We start from the raw sequence: 25271 nt of genomic DNA, 5'->3' as shown, positions 1-25271 counted from the left end.
CTAATTATTATAGAATTATCATATATTAAATATCGTCACAAAAAGTATACTAATAGAGCGCTAAGTACTATCATTATTTTTGTAAATCAATAATACATGTCTTATCTGTCTTAGATGAATGTAAAATCACCCATCTCGTACCTTTCAGAGCTTCTTTTTTCAATGTATTATATATATTAGTTGCAAAGCTCTTGGGTAAGTTATTATTTGAGAAGATGACCTTTCTGATCCATTCATCTGGCTGGTTAAGCGAAGTGATCAGTATCATATCTAAAACTTCATCTCTCGCATCGATAGTAATAATGGGTGAGTTAGCAACATTCTTAATTAACGATGCAGATGCAAGCTTTGAGTCGTTCTCTATTTCCCATTTTTCCTTTTTATTATTTTTCCGGCCCCTAGGAGCAGCATTGGGTACAACCACAACTTTTTGATCAATATCGACCGTGAATATCGGACCACTTCTAATCAGTAATTTATCTGACTCTGAATCTTCATTGTGATCACTTTTTAAGCCCTCTCTTGTCGACTCAGTTGAACCACTTCCCGCTAGATTATCAAATTCGTCATCATTATTCCTCTCTTCAATTTCGCTCTGGAGAAATTGCACTAATTCTTCATATTCTATATCTGATACCTTATTTGTGATGACATTTTTAACCCTCAACGGCTTAAACTTACCAGTAGATCGCTTTTGTTTGCTTTTCTGTAAGGAATTAGGCTGCTTTATTAATACGACCCAGTTTGCCCCGTCTATGTCTGTTTTATGTGCAATATCTTCCAACGAAGTTGAAGTGAAAATATCAGAGCTGATATCATGAGCCCATAAAGATTTTACTATTTCATACCCTGACAATCGTATGTAGCTTTCATTTAAACTTGTAACTAAAACGTCGCATCTACTTTTCTTCCATTTTACCTTACTGAATTCTGAATTCTTGGATGATGCCTTTGATCTTCGGTCCATATTTTTCATTAACAAGAACATAAAAGTCGATGTGAGAGAAAAACCAACAACAAACGGAGTTGATGATTTCGTTACATCTTTATTTATTAATGATGAGACCAACCCGTCATATCTTCCTCCAGTAATCACCCTTGAAAACCTTCGATTTTTATCAACTTGATGAATAACTTGAAACATTATTCCATGTGAATAATACTTATTGTTGTAATTACTTAAAGGATTTAGATATACAGGTGATTTAACCCCAAATTGCCTCAATATTGATAAAACTTCTTTAATATATATCAAAGCTCTTTCTACCCGAAGAAAAAGTGGTGAATCAAGCATAGCTTTCTCCAATTTCTGTTTTGCCTTTTCAGGATCAGTAGTAAAATTGAACACGTCAATCAAATCCTTAGTAACAGTATGTGGTACATTAAAATCTTCCCTCAAGTACCTCTTTATCTCTTCTGGACTTTTATCAATCCCAAGCTGGGATAGAACTCCGATTACCTCGTGGCGTCTTTTATCTTCAATACCAATATTACCAAAAGAAAAATTTATAACAGATGTGATGATATCAAAGTGATTTATAATAATTATACTACTTGAATTTTTGGCTTTGAAACAAGGGAAGGATTGTAATATTTCATCAACAACCTTTAAGCATTCAGCATCATTGACTTTTCTACTTGCAATGTCATGTGTGGTTATATCAAAATTGACAGCACTATACTTATCTGGAACACCAGCACCACGTAAGTTGGGTCTGTAAACAAATTCGTGGCGAAACATTTTGGGTATAGTCACATTGCATCTACTTAAGAATCTTGCTGTAGGCAATATTAAATCAAACGGCAAGCTTAAAACAGACCCACTTCTATCCAACACTTCATAAACTAATTCTCTGGATTGCGCAGGTGATTTAGGTAATAATATATTTGAATTAAAGTCTTCAATTGCACCGTGGTTCTTAAATATTTTAAACAATCCTTCAATCATTTTACTAAAAAGTAAATAATCACTAATGGAATGATCTAAGTGATGAATATGAGAACCTTTGCTATAGTTGTCAAACATTAGATCCTTAGCCAACAGATAAGGCTGGTTGAACAAAGTTTCCCTAACTTGTTGCTGCCAAGGGGATGCCGGGTCAGCTAAAGATTTAAGTGCTTCTTTAATAATATGATCTTGATGCTCTACTGGAAGCCAGCCACTTTGCAACAATTCTACAGCGCTGGGCCTGTTTTTTGGATTATGATCTAATAATAACTTAATAATCTTCTTTTCTGTCCGGAATTTACTATCAACAAAACTCGTTGGGAAATCAACTGTCACCAATCTCAAATTATTCAATATTCTAGCTCTTTCCATACCGGTAGCCAAAGGGTAGCACATCTCGAAAAATATGATACCAAGAGAATACATATCAACTTTTTCATCATAATCTCCTGTTGCAACCTCATTAGCTGTATAGAAAACTGTACCGACAATTGTACTTAAATCTTTATTTGAAGACTCTACCTGGTTATTCGTCAGAACAACAGAAGAGAATTGTGAATTTTTTGCCAAACCAAAATCCCCTACTTTAACATTATTCGATTTATCGATAAAAATATTCATAGGTTTTAAGTCTCTGTGTATAAACCCTTCTCTATGAATATAAGATACGGCTTCTAATAGTTGCCTAAATAATCTCCAATATTCATTTTGATTTCCAGGTAAGCCTTGCTCTATCAAATTAAGCAATGTGTTATTTTCGCAAAACTCCATTTGAATATATAATATTGACTTTTGTTGGCCATGGACTTTGTTGTTTACAAGACCTGGTTTGAAATTTGCTCTAGTTTGATGAGTACTGGATTCTGCTACAGAGGTCCCGCTCTCAGTATCTAACAGTTCATCATATTGCTCTGAGTTATCTTCTGATCTTGCAAATTCTATTCTATCATCAAAATCATCATCGTTATCATCGTCAGAATAATCAGCAAATTCGATCTTTGGGTCAAACGAATTAGATATAAAATCAACTTGAAATGAATTGTCATGATTCATTAAGAAAGAGGAAGATCTCGTATTAAACGGACTTTCAAAATCATTTTCACTCTCTGTATCAGTTTCATCGTCAGAAGTAAATACATTTGGAGTTTCTTGGATCTCTTCTACCCATGTACCATAGTACCTTACTATATACTGATGATTAAGTCTAGCTAAAGAAAGTACCTCGCTAAGTAATGAATCTAGCTTATTAGCACGATGCTTAATCTTTTTTATTGCATAGAAGGTGCCCTCGATACGATTCCTTGCCTTGACAACCTCTCCGAAGCCACCTTTACCCAATTTTCCGACTTCCTCAAAGTCTCTTTCATATCTTCCCATATCCCTTTGATTAGTACTCATACTATTGTCATTCAATATATATGGATGCTGATTCTGGTTGGAATAACGTCTGTTTGTGTTTCCCATTGTAGATAATTGGTTGTACTGAGAAAACTGAATATCCCTAGGATTGTTTTTGAGCGATTTAGACTCAATCAGAAAGTCTTCTATAGCTCCCATCACATTTTCCTCGTCATCCTCAATGTATCTATATGGATGTGGAGGACCACTAGACCTCATATTCGTCATAATTGGACCATCACGTAGGAATTTGACTGCATTTAGTTCCAAAGGACTAGGTCTTTTGGAAATTTTTGGCTGCAACATTTTAGACAATAAATCATATACAAGACGAGCATAGTTTTCTGCACCAACATAATCCTCGGCACTGAAGTTTTCATAGAATTCTCCTGGTGTACGGTAAGTGGTTATCAATATATAATAGCTCAACATCACTCTTATAAATAGAACACCCAAGTCCCAAATATCAGTCTTCAGTTGATGATTTTTAGGAGACTTTTTTAACTCTGGTGCTATCCACTTTTCCGGAATAAGTACGCTCATAAAACCAGTTTTATTCTGAGAGTTATTAAATTCGTTTGGGTGAGATTCGAACATGTTTAATAATCTAAAACCGTAGGAAGGATGACACAATTTGAGAATCTTCGTGGATTCTAAGCCGCTAAATCGTTTACTATGGCTATCCTCATATGCTGAACTATTCAAATGTTCATTAGTAGAGTTTTGGTAATAATAATCAATTTCAAGTTCAAAAACAGATACTGTTAAAGGACATATTAATTTATGGACAAACCCTAAGTTATGCAAATATTCTATACCTGGAAGTAACTGTATGAGCCATGTTCTTGCCAATGACCAATTTATAAACTCTGCAGTTGGCAAAATGTCTTGAAGTGAATCTGATGCAGATGAGAATTCCGTCAATAGCCTTATTTTCCATCCTTGATCCTCATTTGGATTTTTGTCTATTTGAAAACCGTATAATTTGACAATATTGTCATGATTTAAATTCATGATTAATTGCAACTCGCTCTCAAGGTCCTGGATCTCTTTCTTACCAAGGTCGGTCAACCAGTATTTATGTTTCAAATCTATCTCTGTAAGTAAATATGACAATTCGATATTTTTCTTATCTATCCTTTCTTGTACCTCTGGAGGTATATAAGGTTTAACAATATACTGGGTGCTTATCGGTGATAGCAAGTCTCTTTTTCGATATTTGACAAATCCCAGAACTGCCCTAAACTTGAATTTTGACTTACTTCCAGGAAATTGACCGATAATTGGATTTTCAAATACAAAGTGAAGGCTCGTATCCGTTGGTATAAGACTTCTTTCATCCAACATATCCTTGGTAATTGCATCATCATTATCAGTTGTAATTTGTTCGTCCTCATCATACTCACCCTGTATCATTAATATTTGTTCACTCAATTCCTCAATTTGTTTCTTCTTTTCTTGTTCCTGTTCTTTCTGCTTCATATCTTCGAGCTTTTCTAGTTGAAGTCTTTCATTCTTTAGTCGTAACTCCCGCTCTTCCTCCAAAGATAGCACTTTTTCTGTTGTTTGCTGAAAATCATCCAACATATCCTTTACATCGCATATAATCGTAAACGACACCTCTTCCTCGGGATATTCCTTGATAAGATCCTTAATTCTTTTCTCTATAGCTTGTAGTCTGGTTTTTAGAATATTTTTAGGCTCTAAAATTTTAATCTTCGGTGGAGATAATGGATATGTACTAGTGAACTCAATGTCTAATATCAAGGATATTGTAGGCCTGTCAGCACATTCTGAAGACAGTAACAGGATCTTGAAATGTGGACTGGGCTTTTTATTCCAAACCAACCCCGATGGTGTGATATCTTCGAAGATATCCCCATAAATGGATGCAATGCTATTTACTTCATCCTGTTGCCTATGTTCCAATGACAGAGATATAGATTCTTCTTTCATTCCCCAATGAAGTTAAATTCTACGTCTTTCAATGTACAAGGAAAATGTTGTTAAGTACGTAGATTAGGATCAAAATTTCGATCTGAGATGACTGCGTTTTTTATTGATAGATTTCGATCACATACTATACGGTGACTGCAATTGGTGTGATATGCCTGCAATTGACGATATCAACTCTGGTCCTGATACTATAAGGATATTGATTACTACAGATAATCATGTAGGATACAACGAAAATGATCCTATACGAGGTGATGATTCTTGGAAGACATTTGAAGAGATAACATCTATAGCCAAAGAAAAAGATGTTGACATGATATTACAAGGCGGTGATTTGTTTCATATTAATAAGCCTTCTAAGAAATCCATGTACAAAGTAATAAAATCCTTAAGGACAAATTGTCTAGGAGATCGTCCTTGTGAATTGGAGTTGTTAGGTGACCCATCAATGGCATTGGGGAAGGATGTTGATACCGTGAATTACGAAGATCCCAATATAAATATTTCAGTTCCAGTCTTTGCAATCAGTGGTAATCATGATGATGCAACAGGCGAAGGATTCTTGCTGCCGTTAGATTTGTTATCTGCATCTGGTTTAATAAACCATTTTGGAAAGGTCCCAAATAACGAAGAACTTACTGTTTCACCGTTAATATTTCAAAAGGGAGCCAGCAAGTTAGCATTGTATGGATTAGCTAATGTCAGAGATGAAAGATTACATAGGCTTTTTAGAGACGGAAATGTTAAGTTCTTACGTCCAAGCAGCCAAGCTGATGAATGGTTTAATATACTATGTGTACATCAGAATCATGTTCCACATACAAGAACATCTTATTTACCGGAACAGTTCTTACCAAAATTTTTGAACTTTGTTGTCTGGGGTCATGAACATGAATGCATTCCAATACCCGTATTTAACCCTGATACAGGCTTCGACACTTTGCAACCAGGGTCTTCTGTAGCAACATCATTATGTGAAGCAGAAGCAGTAGAGAAAAATATATTCATATTAAACATAAACAAGTCAAAATATTCCATCGAAACTATAAAGCTTAAAACTGTTCGGCCTTTCATTATGGATGAAGTGTCTTTGCTGAAGGAAAGATTTATTTCTGGACCTGCTTCGAAAGATGATATTTCAAAGTTCTTGACATTCAAAATTGAAGAGTTGGTGAAGAAAGCCAAACAGCAATTCTTTGATTCGAATAGAGAAATGTTTTCTTCGAATAATTTAGAACAGCATGAAAATGAAATTCCTTTGCCCTTAGTTCGATTACGTGTCGAATACTCAGGTGATTATGAAGTTGAAAATCCTCGAAGGTTTTCCAATAAATTCGTTGGAAAGATTGCAAATATAAATGACGTGGTTCACTTTTATAAGAAAAAGACTTTTGAAAATAATGACTTGAAGAATAAAAGCAAATTTTCTGATAAAAATATTGCTCAAAATGAACATGGTGATTCTAAGACCACTGAACTTCGATTGCAAGATATTATGAATGAATTCCTTCAACAAGCAGAACTAAATCTTATTCCTGAAGATGGAATTAACAATGCAGTTAAAAAATTCTTGGAAAACGAAGACAAGAACATTATGAATCAGTATATCAAAAATGAAATATCGCAAGAAACCAAGATGTTTTTAGATATGGATATAGATGACGAGACATTTCATGATGATGATCAGGATTCAAAGAAGGTCTTCAAATCTCTTTTGGCACAGATTAAGAGAGAGAATACCCCACAAACAGAAATAAACACTTGGTCAGATAAAGATGATCTGAATTTGCGAAAAGGCAAGTCTGGTGGTAAAAAACATGTAAGTGAGGCTATAATAATATCTGACAGTGAATCGGAGCCTGAAATAGATTCAACTAAAACTAAGAAAAAGGGCCCTATAAGAAAATCGGCTGCTCGCCGTCCAAAAGATGAAATAATAGTTAGCGATGAATACGACAGTGGTAATGACCCTAGCGATATAGTTAAGTCTAGTGATGATGGGATAGCCAGCGATGATAGTTTTGCTGCCCCTAAACGCTCTACTCTGAAACCTGAAAAGCGATCTGTTAATGCTACTTCACAAAGAGGAGGCAGATCAACACGCGGAAGAACAAGAAAGAGTCAGCCTAAAGGAAAAAGTTCAAATGAAGCCAAATTATCTAAACAAACTTCAGAATCCAGATCCTTATTAGATGACATTATGAGTATGGGAAGCTAGTATTACGAAAGTGTAAAGTATGTATAGATTAATATATGTACAATTTTTCTAATCTATAGAAGCTGCTTCAGCGATTAATTCCTCCATGTTGAAATCAGCATTACCACTTGTGAAATCTCTCAATAAAGCTAGTTTCTTTTCATTTCCTTTAGCGCTGGCAATTCCTCCGTAGAAACGTTGAACGTTCAAAACTAACAACTGAGCTTCATCCATGGTTAAGGATGATTCCTCTTCGACTTGACCATTCATGAGAACCACATCTTTAGAATTACTCAACTCCTGATGGAACATTAAAGTGGTATGAGGCTTGGCGTATTCCTTGTGTAACTTGTATTCAGCAACAGTGGTTAACATACAATGTGTGGTTTTTGGACCAATAAAGGACCATTGAACAAAGTGCATTTCATAGCCATCCTCATTCTTAGCTAATGGTAAGATAAAGCTTGGGTTTTTGAATGCGTTCGCATACATTGAAGCGAATTGCAAGTTATTCAAAACGGCCACCATGGTACGTTCAATGTTCTGAAATCTGGCTCTCCAAATGAACTCCAATTCCTTCAACGGTAAATCCTTCAATTTTTCAACATCCACAAAAGAATCTAAAACTTTATATGGTGCCTGTGGTTTATTTTTGTCAATGGGAGATCTTACTTTAATTGTTTTATCATCATTTTTCAGAATTTCTAAAGCCTGTCTTCTTTCATATTCTTCTAACTCTTTCAATGGATCAATAGCGCTAAATTCCTTCTTCTTCTTTTCAATATCATCTTTCAATTTCTCTTTTAAGTCGTCAACATCTTTCAATCCTAAAGCATTAGCCTTCTCATTTAATTTGTCTCTGTATTTTTGAAGAACAATATCTTTTGTATTTGAAGAATTAAATCTAACAAACCTATTATTCTTAACCAAGAACTTAGAACCCCTAAAGGAGATTCTACTTACTATTTTGTTAACTATCATTGGTGTAATCTAGAAGAAATCTTTTTCAATCTTCAATATTTGTTCGCTTTTTCTGTCTCTCTTTTCAATATCAAAAATCGAGAACCAATAATTCTACAGCATATTCTGTAAATACTCCAGTACATATATTCTGAGATATTATATAATAGATAGTATACGTAGGTCTCGTGTATATTTTGCTCTTTGCTAATTTATATATCCTTTAATACGTCTAAAAGCTTCAGGAAAGGTATGGGCAAATTTCAAGAGACTTATGGAAAAAGTTGGCAAATATCAAATGTTTTATCCAAACATGCTCTAGTAGTACCTATACCTTCTTATCAGAAATACTTGGTATTTCAGGATTATCACCTTCGCTCGTACCAAGTATTTTTTTCTTGTATTCCTCTGGAGCATCTTTGGCATGATGGCCGATCGTCTCTCTTAAACTTTCTGGAATATCATTAAACGCTAAATCTTCGGTTCCAGTAGCTACAGACTCTCCTTTAGCCTTGAGTACTTCCTCTAAACTGAACTTGTTGTCTTTAAATATTTTCAAGTTGTCTGCTATTAAATGACGGTTTTTGCACCCTGGACACTGAATCAATACGGTTCCTTTTTGGTAGGATTGCTTTGAAAACGTATGAGACGATCTGGTATCACATTTTTTACATGTAAATGCGATCATAAGTTGTGGATCATCAACTTTTATCGATGCTGTATTAGAATTGCCATTTTTCAGATCCGATGATGAAAAACGCATACTGTTAACTTGCGAGGGAATGGCGACCCTGTTGCAAGAAATTGCTCGATATGCAACAGCAGACTTCGAGAGAGGTCCTATTCTCCTTGCAAACACTCTTAAACTTCTGTTGATCATGTTTATTCTATATTGTTCTTGTAGTCTCCTATATAGAAACTTCTGTTCACTATTTCTAATCTAAAGAGTTAACCTGCATTTAAGAGTAAACTGTAAACGTATAAGCATTTTGCAATCGATTTGGGCAATGATGTACTATGTATTCGTATTCATTCATTCTAAACTAGAGATTGAGTGTATTCTATACAGATGTATAAACAGTGGATATGTATATCTATGTTTTGAACAAGAGTTTATCTTGTTTTTTCTTTAATTTTTGCTTTCTCTTGTCTGTAATTAACTCTTCAAACACATCTTCCGATTCAGGACTTTGTGGAGTAGATGACGTTCCCCATTGGGTTGAATCAACATTGACCAGCTTCACTCTAGGGAAGACCTTCTTGGTCGACTTCTTTTCCAAGGCTGGGAATTTCGATTCCGACAAACTCAGGGTGCTTGCAGAGTTGGCATTACTCCTTGCCAACATTGGGTTCGGCAGGTGAGATCTAGATTGGCCCAATGAAGGTAAGGAGGAAGCAGAAGAGTTTTTGTCCTTCAAATTACTAAGATAATTGGGTTTGTAATTTGGGTCTGCTCTCTGATTGATGGTGAGGGGGCTGGTTTTGTTGCCAGCCTTTTTCAACACCTTTGTATATCTAATCGGCTGGTTTGCATTGACTTGTGATGAAGTAGCCTTCTTTGGTTTTGAAAGAGTCGGGAAATTATCGGCACCAACCTTTCTGTTACTGTTACCCCAGGAATGGATGCTTGCGGTCGAACTTGGAGAAGAATAGCCTCCCAACACAGGATATTGTTCTGCTTCGGACGCAATGTGTAATTCATTTGAAATGCTTTTCAAATTCTTGTGTTGCTCAGAATTCTTTGGAAAAATTTCAGATAATTCATAAATTAACATGCTGAGTTCCGATTTGTCTCTTTTATCGAACAATGTTTGATATTCCTTTAGAACGTCCTTAGCAGTAATGTTTCCCGATTTATAGGCAGTATTAATTTTTAAAAACTCGTTTATACTCGAAGTATTATAATGCAAATAATGCTTGGCTCTCTCCTCTAACCTCATCTTTTTGGTATCGTATGAATCAACTTCTTCATTTGAATCATTATTATTTCTATTTCTTCTCCTCGATTGTCCTGTTGTTGATGGAGCACCAACTGATCCATTAAACGTAGATAAAAGAGATTGGAATTGATTATTACTGCTTCCCACAATAACTTTCCCGTTTGAACCCGTAAGCCCACCATGCTCCTTAAGCATATGCGAAGTTAGCTCTAAGTCTTCTCTAAACACGATAAACTTCTTATCAAGACAACTTGGAACCGTACATACATAATGATCCATCCTGAAATGGGTATATAAATCGTCGTAGTTTTTATAGTAGTCGGCCGTTTTAGGAGTTACTTGATCACAAATATGACATCTTTCATGCTTATCTCGGATATGGATATTCAACTCATCTTCGGAGTAAAATCTTAAACCTCGACAATGCTTACATTCGGGATGTCCGTCAAATCCTTCTTCGTCTCCCTCGGACTGATGTCTCTGTAACTGTTTATACGTGTATAAGGTCAATTCACATAAAAATGCCTTCTTATTCTTAGAACATATTAAACAATAAAACTTATTGTGCTCTGCTTTGACATGCTCAGAAAGGGCCTTGAATCCCAGAAACGTTTCATGACATCCACTCACGTAACACTTATAGTCCAATAATCCCAACGTATCATTATAGACGTATTCGGCAGTGAAATCAATGTTATATTTTAAATGGGACTTCACAATGTCGTTTGCTCCAAAATCTGTATATACCTTCTCTATTTGTTCCGAGAATATGACTCTTTCGTTATCTGACCTACATACCAAACATAAAGTTTTGCCATACAATGCTCTATGTCTGAAAGTACACATATGACATGTAGTATGGTTACATGGGGGTATCGATGCATAATGTATCTTATTAGCACAAATTATACATTGTTCGTCTTCATTAAGTTCTTCTTCATCTTTAGACTCTGTTCCGTCAGGATTTCTAGGATTTTTTTTCCATCCTTTTCGATTCTTTTGTTGGGGTTTATCACCCCTATTCACTCGAGATTTCTTCGGGATTTCTGCCATTTTAGCGCTCTTCTATCAAAGGATTTAGCTTAAAATACTGTCTAAATATTGAAATACTAACCAAATTATTTTCACCTGTCAGCAGCACCGTCACTAAGAGATAAACTTACCCGGAATTTGAAAATTTCAACATCAATTTCACAGCTATTTACATTAGATAAGAAGTAGATCAGAGTATAGAACTAACTAATCGCTTTAGGAGTCTGGAAATCTTAGACAAATAGCATTCTTTTTTTTTGAATTATTTATTTCTTGAAAAAAAATTGACACTCATTTATAAATTATCAAACAAATAGCTGTATAAGCACCTTCCAACAATATCAATAATAAGACTGGAAATTCTAATATGTTTAATGTTAGTGCTACTGTAAACGTATCTCGTTTGATGTATAATCCCAGACTTTGTTTACCGCATCTTACAGTCAAATCGTTCGATAACTTACCAATTCCATTCGAAATTCCTGGGCATGATGGTGTGCAGATCAAAGGTGTTGTTATAGACAAAGACAATTGTTTTGCAAAAGACCACGATGATAAGGTCTGGCCGGCATATTCCGTATGTTACAATTTTTTTCGGACGTAATTAACGGTAAATTCTAACTAAATATAGGAAACGTGGAAACGGTTAACACAAGCGTATCCTGCAGAGCATTTGCTTATTGTGAGTAACTCTGCCGGTACTAATGATGATACCAATTATAATCAAGCTTCCAAATTAGAAAAGGATACTGGAGTGACAGTGTTGAGACATCCTACAAAAAAACCTGGGTGCCACGAAGAAATACGAGACTACTTTAAGAAGCAAGGCATAACAGAAGCTAATGAAATAGTAGTCATCGGAGATAGGTTATTCACTGATATGCTCATGGCCAATATGATGGGCTCTTGGGGGATTTGGCTCAGTGAAGGTGTTGAATTGTCTCAGAAAGTTTTTCCAAGATTCGAGAGAAATTTATACCACAGGCTAGTTACTCTGAAAAACCAACCAAACCAGCCACCCATCCCATCTCTGAAATAATGAGGCTTGTCATTTAAAGTATAAGTGCTTATAGGTAGATCTAGATATAAATTTTCAAATTGGCAATTTGTGCTCAATCATGTTTGTGTATATTTTGCAGCAAATAAATTCGTACTTCTTAATCCTGACGATTTCTTATCTCTAGTGTATAGCATAAGTGAATATCTCATATCATGAACAACTTGCAAAGACATAGTATCTTATTTGATGCTCCTGTTGGAAATAATCCAATTTACCTAGGTCAAGGTAATATGATTGAGAATATTAATGTCATCTACAATCCAAAAATAATCAGAGCGTTTCTACAATCATATATGGTGGTCTTGATTTTCCAGTATATTGCATGCTTTTCCTCTGCTCCATTTGATAATGTTGAAAATAGGCCGTCTATATCGGTATTGTCAAGCATCTACTCGCTCTTTATGGTATGTTCGACCTTAAAATTTTGAATTTCTTGCTTCAACGCTTTTCTAACTTTTATAAACCAGTTTTGTATATGTGCTTGTCTTTTGCCATTTGCGTCTTTAACAATCCCCAACATTGCGTCTTACAAATACCTTATAATTTCAGCAATCTTACAGTTTGTGGGTTGCATACTTTCACTTGTTTCGGCTATAAAATGCTTAAGCATTGGCAGAATGTACCTGTATGATTATGACAGCACTGTAGGTACTACAGTCAAAACAGATGTAACAACATATATTCAAATAATGGCGTGCATCTCCTTAACTATCAGCTCATTGGGACTATTTTTGTCGTTACTCAATACTGTCTTGGCTTCAAACTCATTGAAGAACTTGAATAATAAAATCAATAGAAGAACGTTGGGAAAACATGTGAGGACTATGAATGATGATTTGCCTAGCAACCTAGTAGCAGAACAAATAAAATCATATATGCCATGAACTCATTTACATTATTTAATACATAACTTTTATTCAAATAAATAAAAAATAAATTAATAGTCTATACTTTAATGTATAACATAATAAAACAAATATAATATACAGAAAACACAGAAAACAACATACTGACCACTCTCAGAAGTAGGCCATCCATAAAGTGTCAGCAGCTGCTAAGTTACGAGGATTGACAGCTTGGGAAATTAGCTCCAAAACATTTTGGGTACTAATAGTTGGACCGGAGGAAATATGGCCCATTGATAGAACACGTTTAATAACAAGATCCACATTAACACGAACAATTTCTCGCAATTGACTATCTTGGGGAATTGGACGTGGTGGGTCTTGTTGGGTGCACCAGGAAATTACTTCATCCCTCACGAATAATGTTAAGTATTGTTCTAAATCAGACTCAGGTTCGGTAATAGCCCTAGCTATTGCCAATAAATAAACAGATAAAATACCTTCCAATCCTGTCTCACCAATCAACTTTTGAATGTTAGGTGTCAAACGGAATGGCACCATTTCCGCATTATAAAATAGTGGTGCAGGTCTGCCACCTTGGGAACCATCTAATGATGCATTCTTACTGGCAATTTTACAGGGTAACATGTCAGAAGTCCAAACGTTACCAGAGCCCTTGTTGACATGTATTTTTTGAGGCTGTCTCGTGTTAACACACATCATATAAGTAGTGAAAATAAATGAAGCATACTGAGATGTAAATTGTTTACGGAATAACCAGAAATCCTCAAACTGTGGGTAAAGGTCAACAAAATAATTCTTCAAGACAGTAGATGGAACCAACAATGATTGAATTGCGCTCAATATTTCCACTCTGATACTCATAATATCAGGTTTTGGTAAACGAGGATCGAAAGCTGCACGTAATTTTTCAATAGTGTAAACAAATGGTTCATCACGACTCTTCCCATTACGAGAACAGAAATCTTCATAGATCCTTTGCATCGTAATATCTCTAGCATCATCAGTAATTATACGAATATGTGGAGATAGTGGTACAGCGACAGGTAAAGTAAACTGTATATTCCTGCGACGTGTCTCAACTTTTCTTGAAAGAGTATCGCCAAATAGACGGAATAATTGGAAAATACATTCTTCACGACGACAATGACGAGCAGCAGGAAATTGTACTGCAAATGTATGCAAACTACCATCATATCCACGTATCTTTAATCTTTTATGGCAGGCATTTGTTCCACGAGCTAAGTCAATGGTAGGAAGGAATCTCTCAATCTTTACAAAGTGAGTATTATTGTCCTTGTTCAACAAGTATTGGCCAGGAACTTCAATATCTTCAAATTTCTGATGATGGAACTCACTCAAATGAGGGCAAAGGTTTTCAAGGTTGACTTCTGAGAATCTTCTGTCAAGCTTATCCTCTAAACGATCGCGCCACTTGCGCAACTTAATGATGTACGTTTCCAAATTAGGTTTACCAATGACAAGATCCTTTTCAAATTCGGCTCTAATTTGTTTGGGAAGAACAGTTTCAGCGAATCTAGTAATGTTCGCTTCAGTAACAGGAGGCAATTTAGCGTCATCTCTTGGATTCCCGAGGCGATTAAGATACTGGACACCATCATTAAGTAATGCAACACCTAGTCTGTATGCATCTTCATCTGCAGTACATTTGAATCTTTGATTGATTTGGTCCACCAATGATTCTAATGAGAGAGCTAATAGTGGATATGCTGTTTTCAAAATACCCATTATCTCCTCTACATGCTCCCATGATTGGCGAGTACCACCATTTGAACCGCTTGTAGGAGGCACAGAAGGTGCAGCTTTTTGTTGTGCGCCTGGTACTGTAGGTGAGCCGTCACTTGTTGATGTCTTGTTCTCATCGTTTGGAGCATCAGATGATTCAGTATTTTCATCAGTCGCTGGTTTCTCTTCTTTTGGATTTTCTTTAGTTGAATTATTTGTCTCATTGGAAGTGCTATTCGCATTTTGACGAGAGAGCTCCATAAATTGGCGCTGTTTAGCTGCAAAATCCTCTTTAGTTGTACGAAGTTGGAAATGTAAAGCCTGTGGATAGCTCTTTGCAATCCTTATAAGAATTTGTCTTACTAGTCTAGCCTCTTTATGAGATAACGATGTAAGCAATTGAGGGATAAAAGTTATCCAGTACCACACAGGAACTTCTCCACGGAAATTATCAAAAGCCTGTGCAAGAGTGCCTGACGAGTCATCCAAACTAATAAGCCAAAGGATACGGGCAAGAAGCTTTCTAGTTTTGCCGTTCTTGTAAAGACCAGCGGCCTGCAAATAACAACTTATTGCATTGTTTGCATAAACCATATCATTCGGATTCTCTTTGAAACGACGATCGTTAAACATACCCCATTCCGCCCATGCTTTAGGCAAATTAAGGTCAATCTGAACAGACGTGGCAAATGCTTTATTAGCTTCATCTTTCTGATTTAATTTGTTCAAGAACATACCCTTTAATGTGAAAAATTCTGCCTTTTGCTGAGTAGCGAAGTACACCAAGTTGGTGTTGCTGATCACATCTAAACCAGTATTCAACTCATTAGGATTTTGATAATGACACTTTACTTGCTCCTTGAGCTTCAAAAATGCTTCTTGAATTTCAATATTTGGTAGTTGATAAATCTTAGTAAGTTGATTAATACAAACATCAGACATACCATGTTTCCTTGCAACATGTGCAAAACGGTTGATGACCCAAGCAATCTCGTGGAATCCACGATAAGCGTACGAATTAGCATTTCCTCCAGAATTGGATTGCTGCAAAATTGGAATAAATGGCATGTAAACTTTATTAATTACTTGGAAAGCATGTTGACGCCAAGTAACAAGATCATTCCATATATTAATATCGTCCCAGGTATTAGGTAATCTTTCACGCCATACCTGCAATACTCGCTTAAGCTCTTGCGACTTGACATCTAAGTTTTGCGCATTGGTAGAAACAAGACTAGCATAAACCTGACTTGCTTCCATAAACTCGACATACTGTTGAAACGTGTGCAATAATGGAATATGTGCATTATTAAACCTTTGTGGCAAGCCATGCCATTTCCTTAAGGCTAATTGAATACCTTCATCACACAACCTAGACAAATCTTGCAAAGTTTCCTTTTCCTGTCCAAAACCTTGCAAACAGAGGAACGTTTCAAATACTTGACGACGTGGAGTTGGAACATCCATCACGCTCTTCACTGTCTGGTCAAGCGTTTCCCTATCAGTATTCCAGTCAGCAACTCTCCAACCACATTCAAGAAGTAGATCTGAGAATCCTTCATGCTTTGCAAGCTCAGTAAGTATATCCCAATGTTGCAACTTCTCAGCACATAAGATCCAATGATCCTCCCAAAGAGAATATTCAGATTCACCATATGGCAATGCGCCACTACGTGCTTTTATCTGAGCAGTTTCATATAGTTGCTGGGCTTTATCCCAAAGACCGATCTGCTCGAAAGATAACGCACTGATTGTTTCAGAATATTTTGCTCTTCTTCTCCATAAACCATAAAACATGTCATCTTCCTTCAAAGTCGCATACAATTTTGAAAGAGCATCCTGAGTAACTTCACGCACGTCTGCGTTACCATTGATAGATTGCTGTTCAATATTTTCAAGTATATGAATACCTTGAGACCAAGCATCAAAATTCGAAGCAAGACATTCAACAGCAAAAGGTGGCAATTGGAGCTTTTCACTTCTTGCAACACCCTCTAATAATGACTGAACGACATTAGGCCTGCTATCGATTTGACGAGTATGGTAATCTTTTGACAATAAAATAACCATAAAACGGGTAAAATCCAAGTGCTCTGAAGGTGGTATAGATTTAAGCGCAATTGGAAATATACTTGACCAAGTACGATGAATTGTATCACTACTTTGATAAAACATATCAATCAACGGCTCAAGAATAGTACCTGCCTTAACATATGAAATCTTATCTAAGAACTCATTATGTTTCTTGAATAAATTCTCTAATGATTCTTTCTCAGATTCTACTTCCATATTGTCATTATGTGCATAAGGAAAAGCTGTTAAAGGAGGTAGCTTATTTTCATCTTCAATGAGGGTAATATTCTTATCAAAATCAAAAGAACCATAAAGCAATTGCAATGCTTGGTTTAACCATGGATAATCTGCTAAATACTCCCAATTTTGTTCACGGATAACATAGTATAACCTTTTACTGATATCTTTTTCCAAACTATTGTTTAGAATTGACATAAGTTTACGACGAATAGAAACATCCGCTGAACGGGTTCCAACTAAAAATGGTTGCTCCATACGAACAGTCAATTCTGTACAGCTAAACGTATCATCTTCAAATATATCTACGATTATTTGATAAAATTCCTTGGATAATGATGGTTCACCTCTAATTTCAAAAACCATCATCTTGGCTAGAATCGCTGCCTTTTCTTTCGTAGTGGGGAAGAGATCAGTTCTAGAAAACACCCAGTTCTTGACGATCTTAATGATCTTCTCAAGAGTATCCTTATCTAAAGAACGTTCAATCAACTGTGCCAATAAAGACAAGAAAATACGTCTTTGGTCACCAAGGTTAGAAATTCTCATTGATGATAAGTTAAGAATCTTTTCCAATAATCTAGTAGTCATTTTTGCTTCGTATTCTGAATTAGAACCGTCTTTGCTAGATGTTTGAGATCCTTGATGAGTGATGGTGATATGATCCTTGCAAAGTTTACTAAAGGTTCTCATAATCAGAGGCAAAAGCGAATCTAAGGTAGAAGGTCTGTAGTTTGCCAATGTCCAGGATAATGTGACTCCAGCAGCAACTGATGGCATATCACCTAAATCTTCAGAAACAGTAGTTGTCAATAACGAAATGAATTCCCTAATTTCGTCCTCCTCATCCTCTTCTGATTCCGTTTTCTTTTGTTTAGTAATAGCTTGAAGAATGATTCTTAAAACACATTGCAAAACTTCTTGAATATCGTGATTGTCAGACTTAATACACTTTTCAAGAAGTTTATGAATATAAGAAAGATTTGATACTATCCATTCTGGTTTCTTCCATTCTAACACTACACTCAAAACTTCCAAAGCATTCAAACAATATCCAAACAAGTTTGAAGAATTTAAGTCATTAGATAATAAAAACTTTTCAAAGAATGTCAATTTTACAGAAACCTCTGGCCAGTGTTCAGGACTTAAGAGGTCATATAATATACCTAAAGCTTTTTGGCCAAGTTCACTTTCAGATGCTCTTTGAGGACTGATACAAACATATCTAATCAAGAACGTAACACACGCTTCTCTTTGACCAAATGGAATACTATAGTTCGCTGATGTAGTGAAATCTGTTGCATTTTCTGACGTCTGTTTGGTGGTTTGAGAACCATCTATTTGAGTTTCCATTTTTTGTTCCTTTGATTTTGTTTCCCATTTCAAGATTAGCTCCGCCAAGTCAATAGCAAGAACTTGATTTTCTATTGCAGGGTTTGCTAAGATAGTTAATTTGCCCATTGCTGTGATAATATTGGAAATAAAGTGTTCACGGGCTATGAAAAATAAGTCTGGATGCTGTACGATAAATTGATAGACATTGAGTACCTGCGTAACATTAAAACCGTCTTCTGAAATCACACGACGAGGCCATTTGAGCCAACTAATTGGTGATTCGGCTGCATCCATACGATCCGGCATCACTGGAGCAAGGATATCTAATGCTTGTCTCACAAGATGTCTGGAGTCGGTCTGATGCGTGCGAAGAAGAGCAACAAATACCTGAGTAGCTAATTTTGATGGTGTTTCGTATGCCGCTATAAAATAGGATGTAGTAACATATGCGATTTGTTTGGTAATATTATCTTCCAATTTGATGTAATTCCAACTGAATTTAATGATATCTTTACGGAATTCACCGATGAAACTTGGCGCCCACTTAAGAAGAATGGAAGTCATTTCAAGTAACTCGAACCTATAACTATCCATGCTGCCTGATGTGTGATCAGTAATTATATCATTTGTTGATCTCCAAATGTTTTTACAGATGTCTTCTAACCAATGAGGTATCTTGTTGTTTTCAAAGAATGCATCTACTTTACCCTCTTTCTCGGCTTCATATATGATAATCGAGTTGAAAACTTTCTTCAAGAAGAATATTTTGCTCTTTAAGCTGTGTTCGGTATCATTTACAAACTCGATACATTTGTTCAAGTATGTTTCTCTGTGTTCAACATCTTTAGAGCAAACAATAGTATCAAAAATAAACTCCTCTAATTGAGGAGGTACCCTAACCTTTAAGCAAGACAAACGATCAATAACGGTAAATGTCATGTCAACCTCTTTGGCATTCCTCTTTAAGTAATGTACTACTATTCCTTGAAGTTTAGAAATAGCTTGATCACCTTGGAAATGAGTAGAAGAAACTAATGGAGATTGGTTCTTAATATCCACAATTTTTTCTACCATAGATGAGACAGTAAGAATAAGATCCTTTTGTTCGTCAAACCATTCAAGCTCAAAATCAGAAAGGGATTTAAGAAGATCAACTGTGTTAGCAAATTTTATGACCTTTATTTCTTCCGATGGCTCGTCTTCAAGATCTTTAAGAATGTCACTGAATTTCTCCTTCGCTGTATTCCTAATTTTATTACAGTCCTCTAATCCAGCAAAATAGGCTAACATATTCCCTAATTTTCTATTCTTATAATTTTGCATATAATATTCTAAACAGTTTTCTGAAAACCTGTTTAAAAACTTAGAAACAGGGATTCTAAATGGCGATATTTGATGACGATCTAAATGGCCCTCTAAGTATTGTAAAGTGCTTATGATTTCTTCCATGAATGTGTATGCTTTAGCAGGTAAAAGATGAAAAATATTTAAAATTGCTATGACAATCTGCACTGTATGGTTGTTCTCTAAGTCTTGGCCGGCTAGTTGTCTTAATGTGTTAATTTGGGCCCATGCCATTAAGTGATCTAATAGTTTACGGCCAATTTCAACTCTAAAATATGAAATTAATAGTTCCAACAAACGAGCGAGAGCCTCAAGACCAGATACAGTCAATTTCTTGTGGTCTGACAAATTCATAAGCATAGGGCGAAGACCATTCTGTAATAATTCCTTTGGTAATTTGGCATTTTCTTGAAGACTCGATTTCAATCCTAAATGTGCCGCATTAATAATTTCCGTAGATTTATTGCAAAGCGCCTTAAAGAAGACTCCCAATATACGAATCCTTGCTTCTGCTAAGGACCCCAATGAAAAGTCAGGCTTTGTTAAGGCTAATGAAAGCAATTTAATGGACACAACACGTAGTTCTATTAATTGTTTTGAAGTTCTATATTCATAAAGACGATGGACATTAGCAAGTGATTCATCCTCTGCATCAACCAAAGCTAAGGCTTCAAGAAGAAGTCTGTTCAACTCATCATTAAAAGTTAAAAATGTGTCATCAAGGCCCAAACAGAATGTAATTGCATCTATATTACCAATCTGCATAGGGAATGGTAAAGCTCTTAATGGCTTGCCAAAAATAGGTGTTAATAATAACAGCTTGCAAGGCCCCATGATCGAAGCGATTGACACAGATGTTGTCTCGGATAATACCTTTAATGAAGACTGAGATACTTCTCTGACGAGTGGATTCGCACTAGCTAAGTCATATACTAATGCACCAACTAGAGTCTGGAATGGTTTTTCTAAAATGGTTTCCTTAGGCACGTCGACATTGCAATCATGTAAAAGCTTCAAGACCAAATTCTTTGCTAAGTCATGTACTTCATATGATACCGTCTCTGGTGTATCTCTTAGAATAAAGAAGATTGAACGAACTAATTCAAATTGGCGTTTAAAGAACCATTTAGGGGCGATACCCAAGTCCTCAAACATGGTTTTAAGTCCCAAAATACCACCCAATTTGGCGTGATAAAATTCATTATAACAGCAATGAGTGAATCTATAAAACATTGAACGAAATATTGGAGAATATAATGCATTCTCATCTGAACCAAAGATTGTGACGGTTGTCGTATAAATATTTCTAATAGTCTCTATCCCCTTAGATCTAACATCCTTATCCCAGAAACTTAAAGCATAATTTAAAGCATTAAGGAATGCTGTCTCATTAATATATGCTTTTCCTTCATTATCATTAACGCAAAATGCGCGTTCTTTTTTCACTTTATCAATCACAGATGTACCTAAATAAATTAACGTGAAATGCGTGGTAAGACCATCTATCAATTCACTAGCTTCTTCTTTAAGATCTGGAATTGATACTGAAAAGAAAAGGATTTCTAGTAATCTGGAGAATAGCTTCTGTTGGCGGTCTAATTTAGCACCATCTTTTATACCGGATTCTTCTAAATCCATAGTTTGTTCTATTTTTTCCAGCTTTAAATTCTCAACACACTCAGATATATACACGGAATAGTCTTCTGGGATAGGCGTCGTATCTATAAATAACTTTAAAATTCCAGACAAATACTTAAATGCACTAATACGATAATGAACTTTTAACCTTGGATCTTCTAATAATTTTATCGCAGATTCCACTCCAGGTGTTATTGAAACTGGTACTTCACCCTGTAATCCGTAAATTTTGAAGAGTGCTTTTATTTCTTGATCTAATTCTGATTGAGTAATCAAACTATTACATGGTTTAAAATTCTTATGATTTCTGCCACCTAGCTTACCTAAAATCCTAATAGCTGTGTGGGAATGTTGATGATGATATGGTACTGGCTCCAAATGTTTCCATAATGCTGCCATAATCTCATCAATTACTGGCTCGATGATTGGATCAAAATACTCGGCCGTCAAATTATCAACGCATAATTCAAATGTACGTAAACCTTGGCTGACTAATTCTTGTGATCCATTAAGCGCGTAAACCAATGGCCTAGTTAAATAGTTTAGATGTGGAACTAGCACCGAAAGACGAACTGGTACAGTCAAACACAACTCAACATATATATCGCGCTCATAAGGCCGGCGAGAGTTAGCAATCATCTTATTCAAGCTTTCTAGTAATACTGGCAAGATAGGCATTATCTCTTTATATAAGTTTTCAAACCTACCACCACTAATACTTCTGAATAATATTCTAACCAAATAAGAATATACTATTGGTTCGTCAGCTTTCGTTGCCAACTTTAATGATTCTAAAATCAAATAATTTAAATGCGGTAAAATAACACTTTCATTTGCGGTAGGAAACAAATTCACAGACATGAAGCATAGCTTAAATAATCTTATCAATATGTTGGATTTCGCTAACTCGACTTTATCTAATTGATCTAATTTTGACTTTAAAAATGAAATTAAAATGCCTGAAAAGTTGGCAGAAGTTATCTCACTAGCCAAAAAGAATTGAGGTAAATGAAGTAGAGCGGCATTTTCAAGCATAGAATCAAACATGAAAGGTAATTCAAAATTAACTATTTCATTAAACGATGCAGGATCTATGTGAATGAAGATAGTTGCGAAAATTTCCATTAAGTCTTTCTCTTCTTTAGATGATGTTATAGGTAAATTCGGACCACCAGTTGACCAGTCAAATGCTTTAGCTTGAGGCACGTTTGGTTTGGGCTTAGAAACTGAAAAAAATCTCAAGCAACTTATACCACCTCTAAACAAATTGCGCAAAATGTTCACTTCTTCAAAGGACGTAAGTTTAGCTGAATCATTCCATTTATCATAGTTAATAACTTGACCAGGATTCTTAGTGTCTGACTGAGAGGGTTGTGGTGGAACAGGTGGATTACAATTCTTCAATCCAAATATTACTGACTTTAAAAAGGTCATCAACGTACGGAATAAATAACGTGCGTCCTTTAACAAATCAGAGTTATTATTAAGAGGAGACGAAGAAATAGGTGAATGTTCGTCAATGCTGAAAACGTCTAAGAAAACGTCCAATTCAGATTTCGATTCATCTTCGCTTGCTTGTTCCTTGTCCTCACTTTCAGCATCTTCCATTTCAATATCTTCCATGTCGGTTTGGTTGTCATTTTCATTTTCTTCTTTCATTGATTCTTGAATTAATTCTATTTTCTTTGTTTCCAAAATATCCACATTCTTTGAAGAATATTTGCTAATAGCTTTTCTAGATTCTTTTTCCTTCAATTTCCTCTTCCTTTCAAACTCACCGTGCTTATGAATGATGTAAGAGTACTTTCTGTTTAAACTTTGAAATCTTTTTGCGTAAGCGTCAATTATAATCATAAATAATTGTCTTCCTTCTAATTTATTTGGTAATTTCATGATACGCTCCACTAAATTAAGTAGCAATTTAGCACTCATAATTTGCACTGTTAGAGCTAACGAGTCATCTTTTAATAAATTGCAATATATTCTTACGGTGGACCAGATTTGTTTAGGTGTTAATTCGTTTCTCACGTTATGAATAAAGTCTGCCACTGTTGAATATGCTAATGGTCTTAACGTTTCAAATGATGTCAATCCATCACCAATCAATATCTTCTCATCGAATAACATTTCAATAGTAGGTATAAACTGAGAACGGAATGGAGTTGATAATATATGTCTTGTTGCGTGTAATAATTCCTTACGTGCTACCGATAATTCAGCTGGGCAATCCTGTAAAAGTCTCAATATCACATCTGGAACGATCTTGGATTGGTCTTCGCTCAAATGCTGATTAGCGTAACCCCTAATGAACACATAGGCTAAGAAAGATGCAGCCTTAACTTGTCCTAAAATGAAATCGCTATATGCTTGTCTGTTTGTAATATCGGGCGATATTGAAGTGGTGGTCTTATTCTCCTTTGCAGATTCTTCACGATAGGATTTTTGTTGTTCCACTTGTAAAGTCAAGATATTCATAATCTTCGGCAAGAATGTAGGTAATGACGATTGGACGAGATTCTTGTACGATGAGTATAACGAAACCATCGTTATTGGGCATTCTGCCAATGTTTTAAATGAAAACATCGCTTTACTCAATGTCTTTGATGAATTCTCCTCGTTGAATGAAGGTGGAGACATCTCCTTGGCCGATTCTTCAACTGATTCTTTTTGTTGGTTGGCACCAAAAGTCTCTTGGACCGTCAGGTCCATATTATCATAAATATCATTGATGATTTCCACAAACGGTTGTACTTTTTCTCCCAAATTATTCTTGTATGCCTTGTGCAAACTAGTGATAATCTTCATACATAACACACCATTGTCCTCATTTTCATCAACTAATATCGTGGTCAAAGCATCTAATATCTGCTCCGAGTACGGCTGGAATGTTTCGTTCATAATCGACCGGTGTATGATCTCCAATATCGAATTCCTTAACTTGTGTTCTGGCGATTGACTGGTAAACGAAATCGGCACCTCCTTCAAGTTCTTAATGAAAATTGGTACCAAGTTCGACAAAAAGTACTCATATTCGGCCGCTCCGTTGAACGTTTCGATCATATCCAAAAGCTCCGATAAAACTGAATGGGCCGTCTTGTAGTCAGCATTATCATTGAGCCTAGACACAAATGTGTCAAGCTGTACTTTATATGCCATTATTTATCGATTTTTCTATGAAATATAAATTCAATTCTAAATCTGATACCTAACCAATCACTAACTAACGGCTTTCAATAGGTTTACTACTCCTAAACTACCGATATGATTGACTTGTTTATGATAAAAACCACTGTTAAATCGCGTTGAAAAATTAGAGGAATTTCGTTTTGGCTCTTTTTCCAATTTTTCACGTGAAAAGAGCGTGCTTGTCACCAAAGACGAACATCACGAGAATCTCGCCTATTGCTGCAAAAGGCCCAACATAGTAAGTAGTAAAACCGATATTAGTCTGATTTCAAGGTCTGTATGTGTATATAGAGATGAATACTTGATCCGGGTGGTGTTTGAATTAAACTCAAGCTTTATTTGACACTAAATATGG

General features: G+C 35.6%; 7 protein-coding genes across 7 annotated transcripts; 2 read left to right on the top strand and 5 right to left on the bottom strand. All coding sequences in view use genetic code 12, as the record gives it.

Annotated features, from left to right (window-relative positions):
* Positions 1 to 73: 73 nt before the first annotated feature.
* Positions 74 to 5302, bottom strand: DEHA2F15840g (DEHA2F15840p; the record flags this gene model as incomplete). The annotated part of the gene is made up of 1 exon (XM_002770785.1): positions 74 to 5302. One exon carries the CDS (start codon positions 5300 to 5302, stop codon positions 74 to 76), a length of 5229 nt encoding a protein of 1742 aa, XP_002770831.1.
* Positions 5303 to 5453: 151 nt separating this feature from the next.
* On the top strand, positions 5454 to 7520 carry DEHA2F15818g (DEHA2F15818p; the record flags this gene model as incomplete). The annotated part of the gene is made up of 1 exon (XM_461047.1): positions 5454 to 7520. One exon carries the CDS (start codon positions 5454 to 5456, stop codon positions 7518 to 7520), a length of 2067 nt encoding a protein of 688 aa, XP_461047.2.
* A 48-nt stretch (positions 7521 to 7568) lies between these two features.
* Positions 7569 to 8480, bottom strand: DEHA2F15796g (DEHA2F15796p; the record flags this gene model as incomplete). The annotated part of the gene is made up of 1 exon (XM_461046.1): positions 7569 to 8480. The coding sequence occupies one exon, from the start codon at positions 8478 to 8480 to the stop codon at positions 7569 to 7571; it is 912 nt and encodes a 303-aa protein (XP_461046.2).
* Positions 8481 to 8787: 307 nt separating this feature from the next.
* DEHA2F15774g (DEHA2F15774p) lies at positions 8788 to 9339 on the bottom strand (the record flags this gene model as incomplete). The annotated part of the gene is made up of 1 exon (XM_461045.1): positions 8788 to 9339. The coding sequence occupies one exon, from the start codon at positions 9337 to 9339 to the stop codon at positions 8788 to 8790; it is 552 nt and encodes a 183-aa protein (XP_461045.2).
* A 214-nt stretch (positions 9340 to 9553) lies between these two features.
* Positions 9554 to 11452, bottom strand: DEHA2F15752g (DEHA2F15752p; the record flags this gene model as incomplete). Its single annotated transcript, XM_461044.1, has 1 exon — positions 9554 to 11452. The coding sequence occupies one exon, from the start codon at positions 11450 to 11452 to the stop codon at positions 9554 to 9556; it is 1899 nt and encodes a 632-aa protein (XP_461044.2).
* Positions 11453 to 11798: 346 nt separating this feature from the next.
* On the top strand, positions 11799 to 12470 carry DEHA2F15730g (DEHA2F15730p; the record flags this gene model as incomplete). The annotated part of the gene is made up of 2 exons (XM_461043.1): positions 11799 to 12008; positions 12063 to 12470. 2 exons carry the CDS (start codon positions 11799 to 11801, stop codon positions 12468 to 12470), a joined length of 618 nt encoding a protein of 205 aa, XP_461043.2.
* A 1040-nt stretch (positions 12471 to 13510) lies between these two features.
* Positions 13511 to 24886, bottom strand: DEHA2F15708g (DEHA2F15708p; the record flags this gene model as incomplete). Its single annotated transcript, XM_002770784.1, has 1 exon — positions 13511 to 24886. The coding sequence occupies one exon, from the start codon at positions 24884 to 24886 to the stop codon at positions 13511 to 13513; it is 11376 nt and encodes a 3791-aa protein (XP_002770830.1).
* Positions 24887 to 25271: the final 385 nt, after the last annotated feature.

Source organism: Debaryomyces hansenii, assembly GCF_000006445.2.
Source record: "Debaryomyces hansenii CBS767 chromosome F complete sequence".
In the NCBI taxonomy this organism is placed as follows: Eukaryota; Fungi; Ascomycota; class Pichiomycetes; order Serinales; family Debaryomycetaceae; genus Debaryomyces; species Debaryomyces hansenii.
This window is presented reverse-complemented; position numbering and strand designations above follow the sequence as displayed.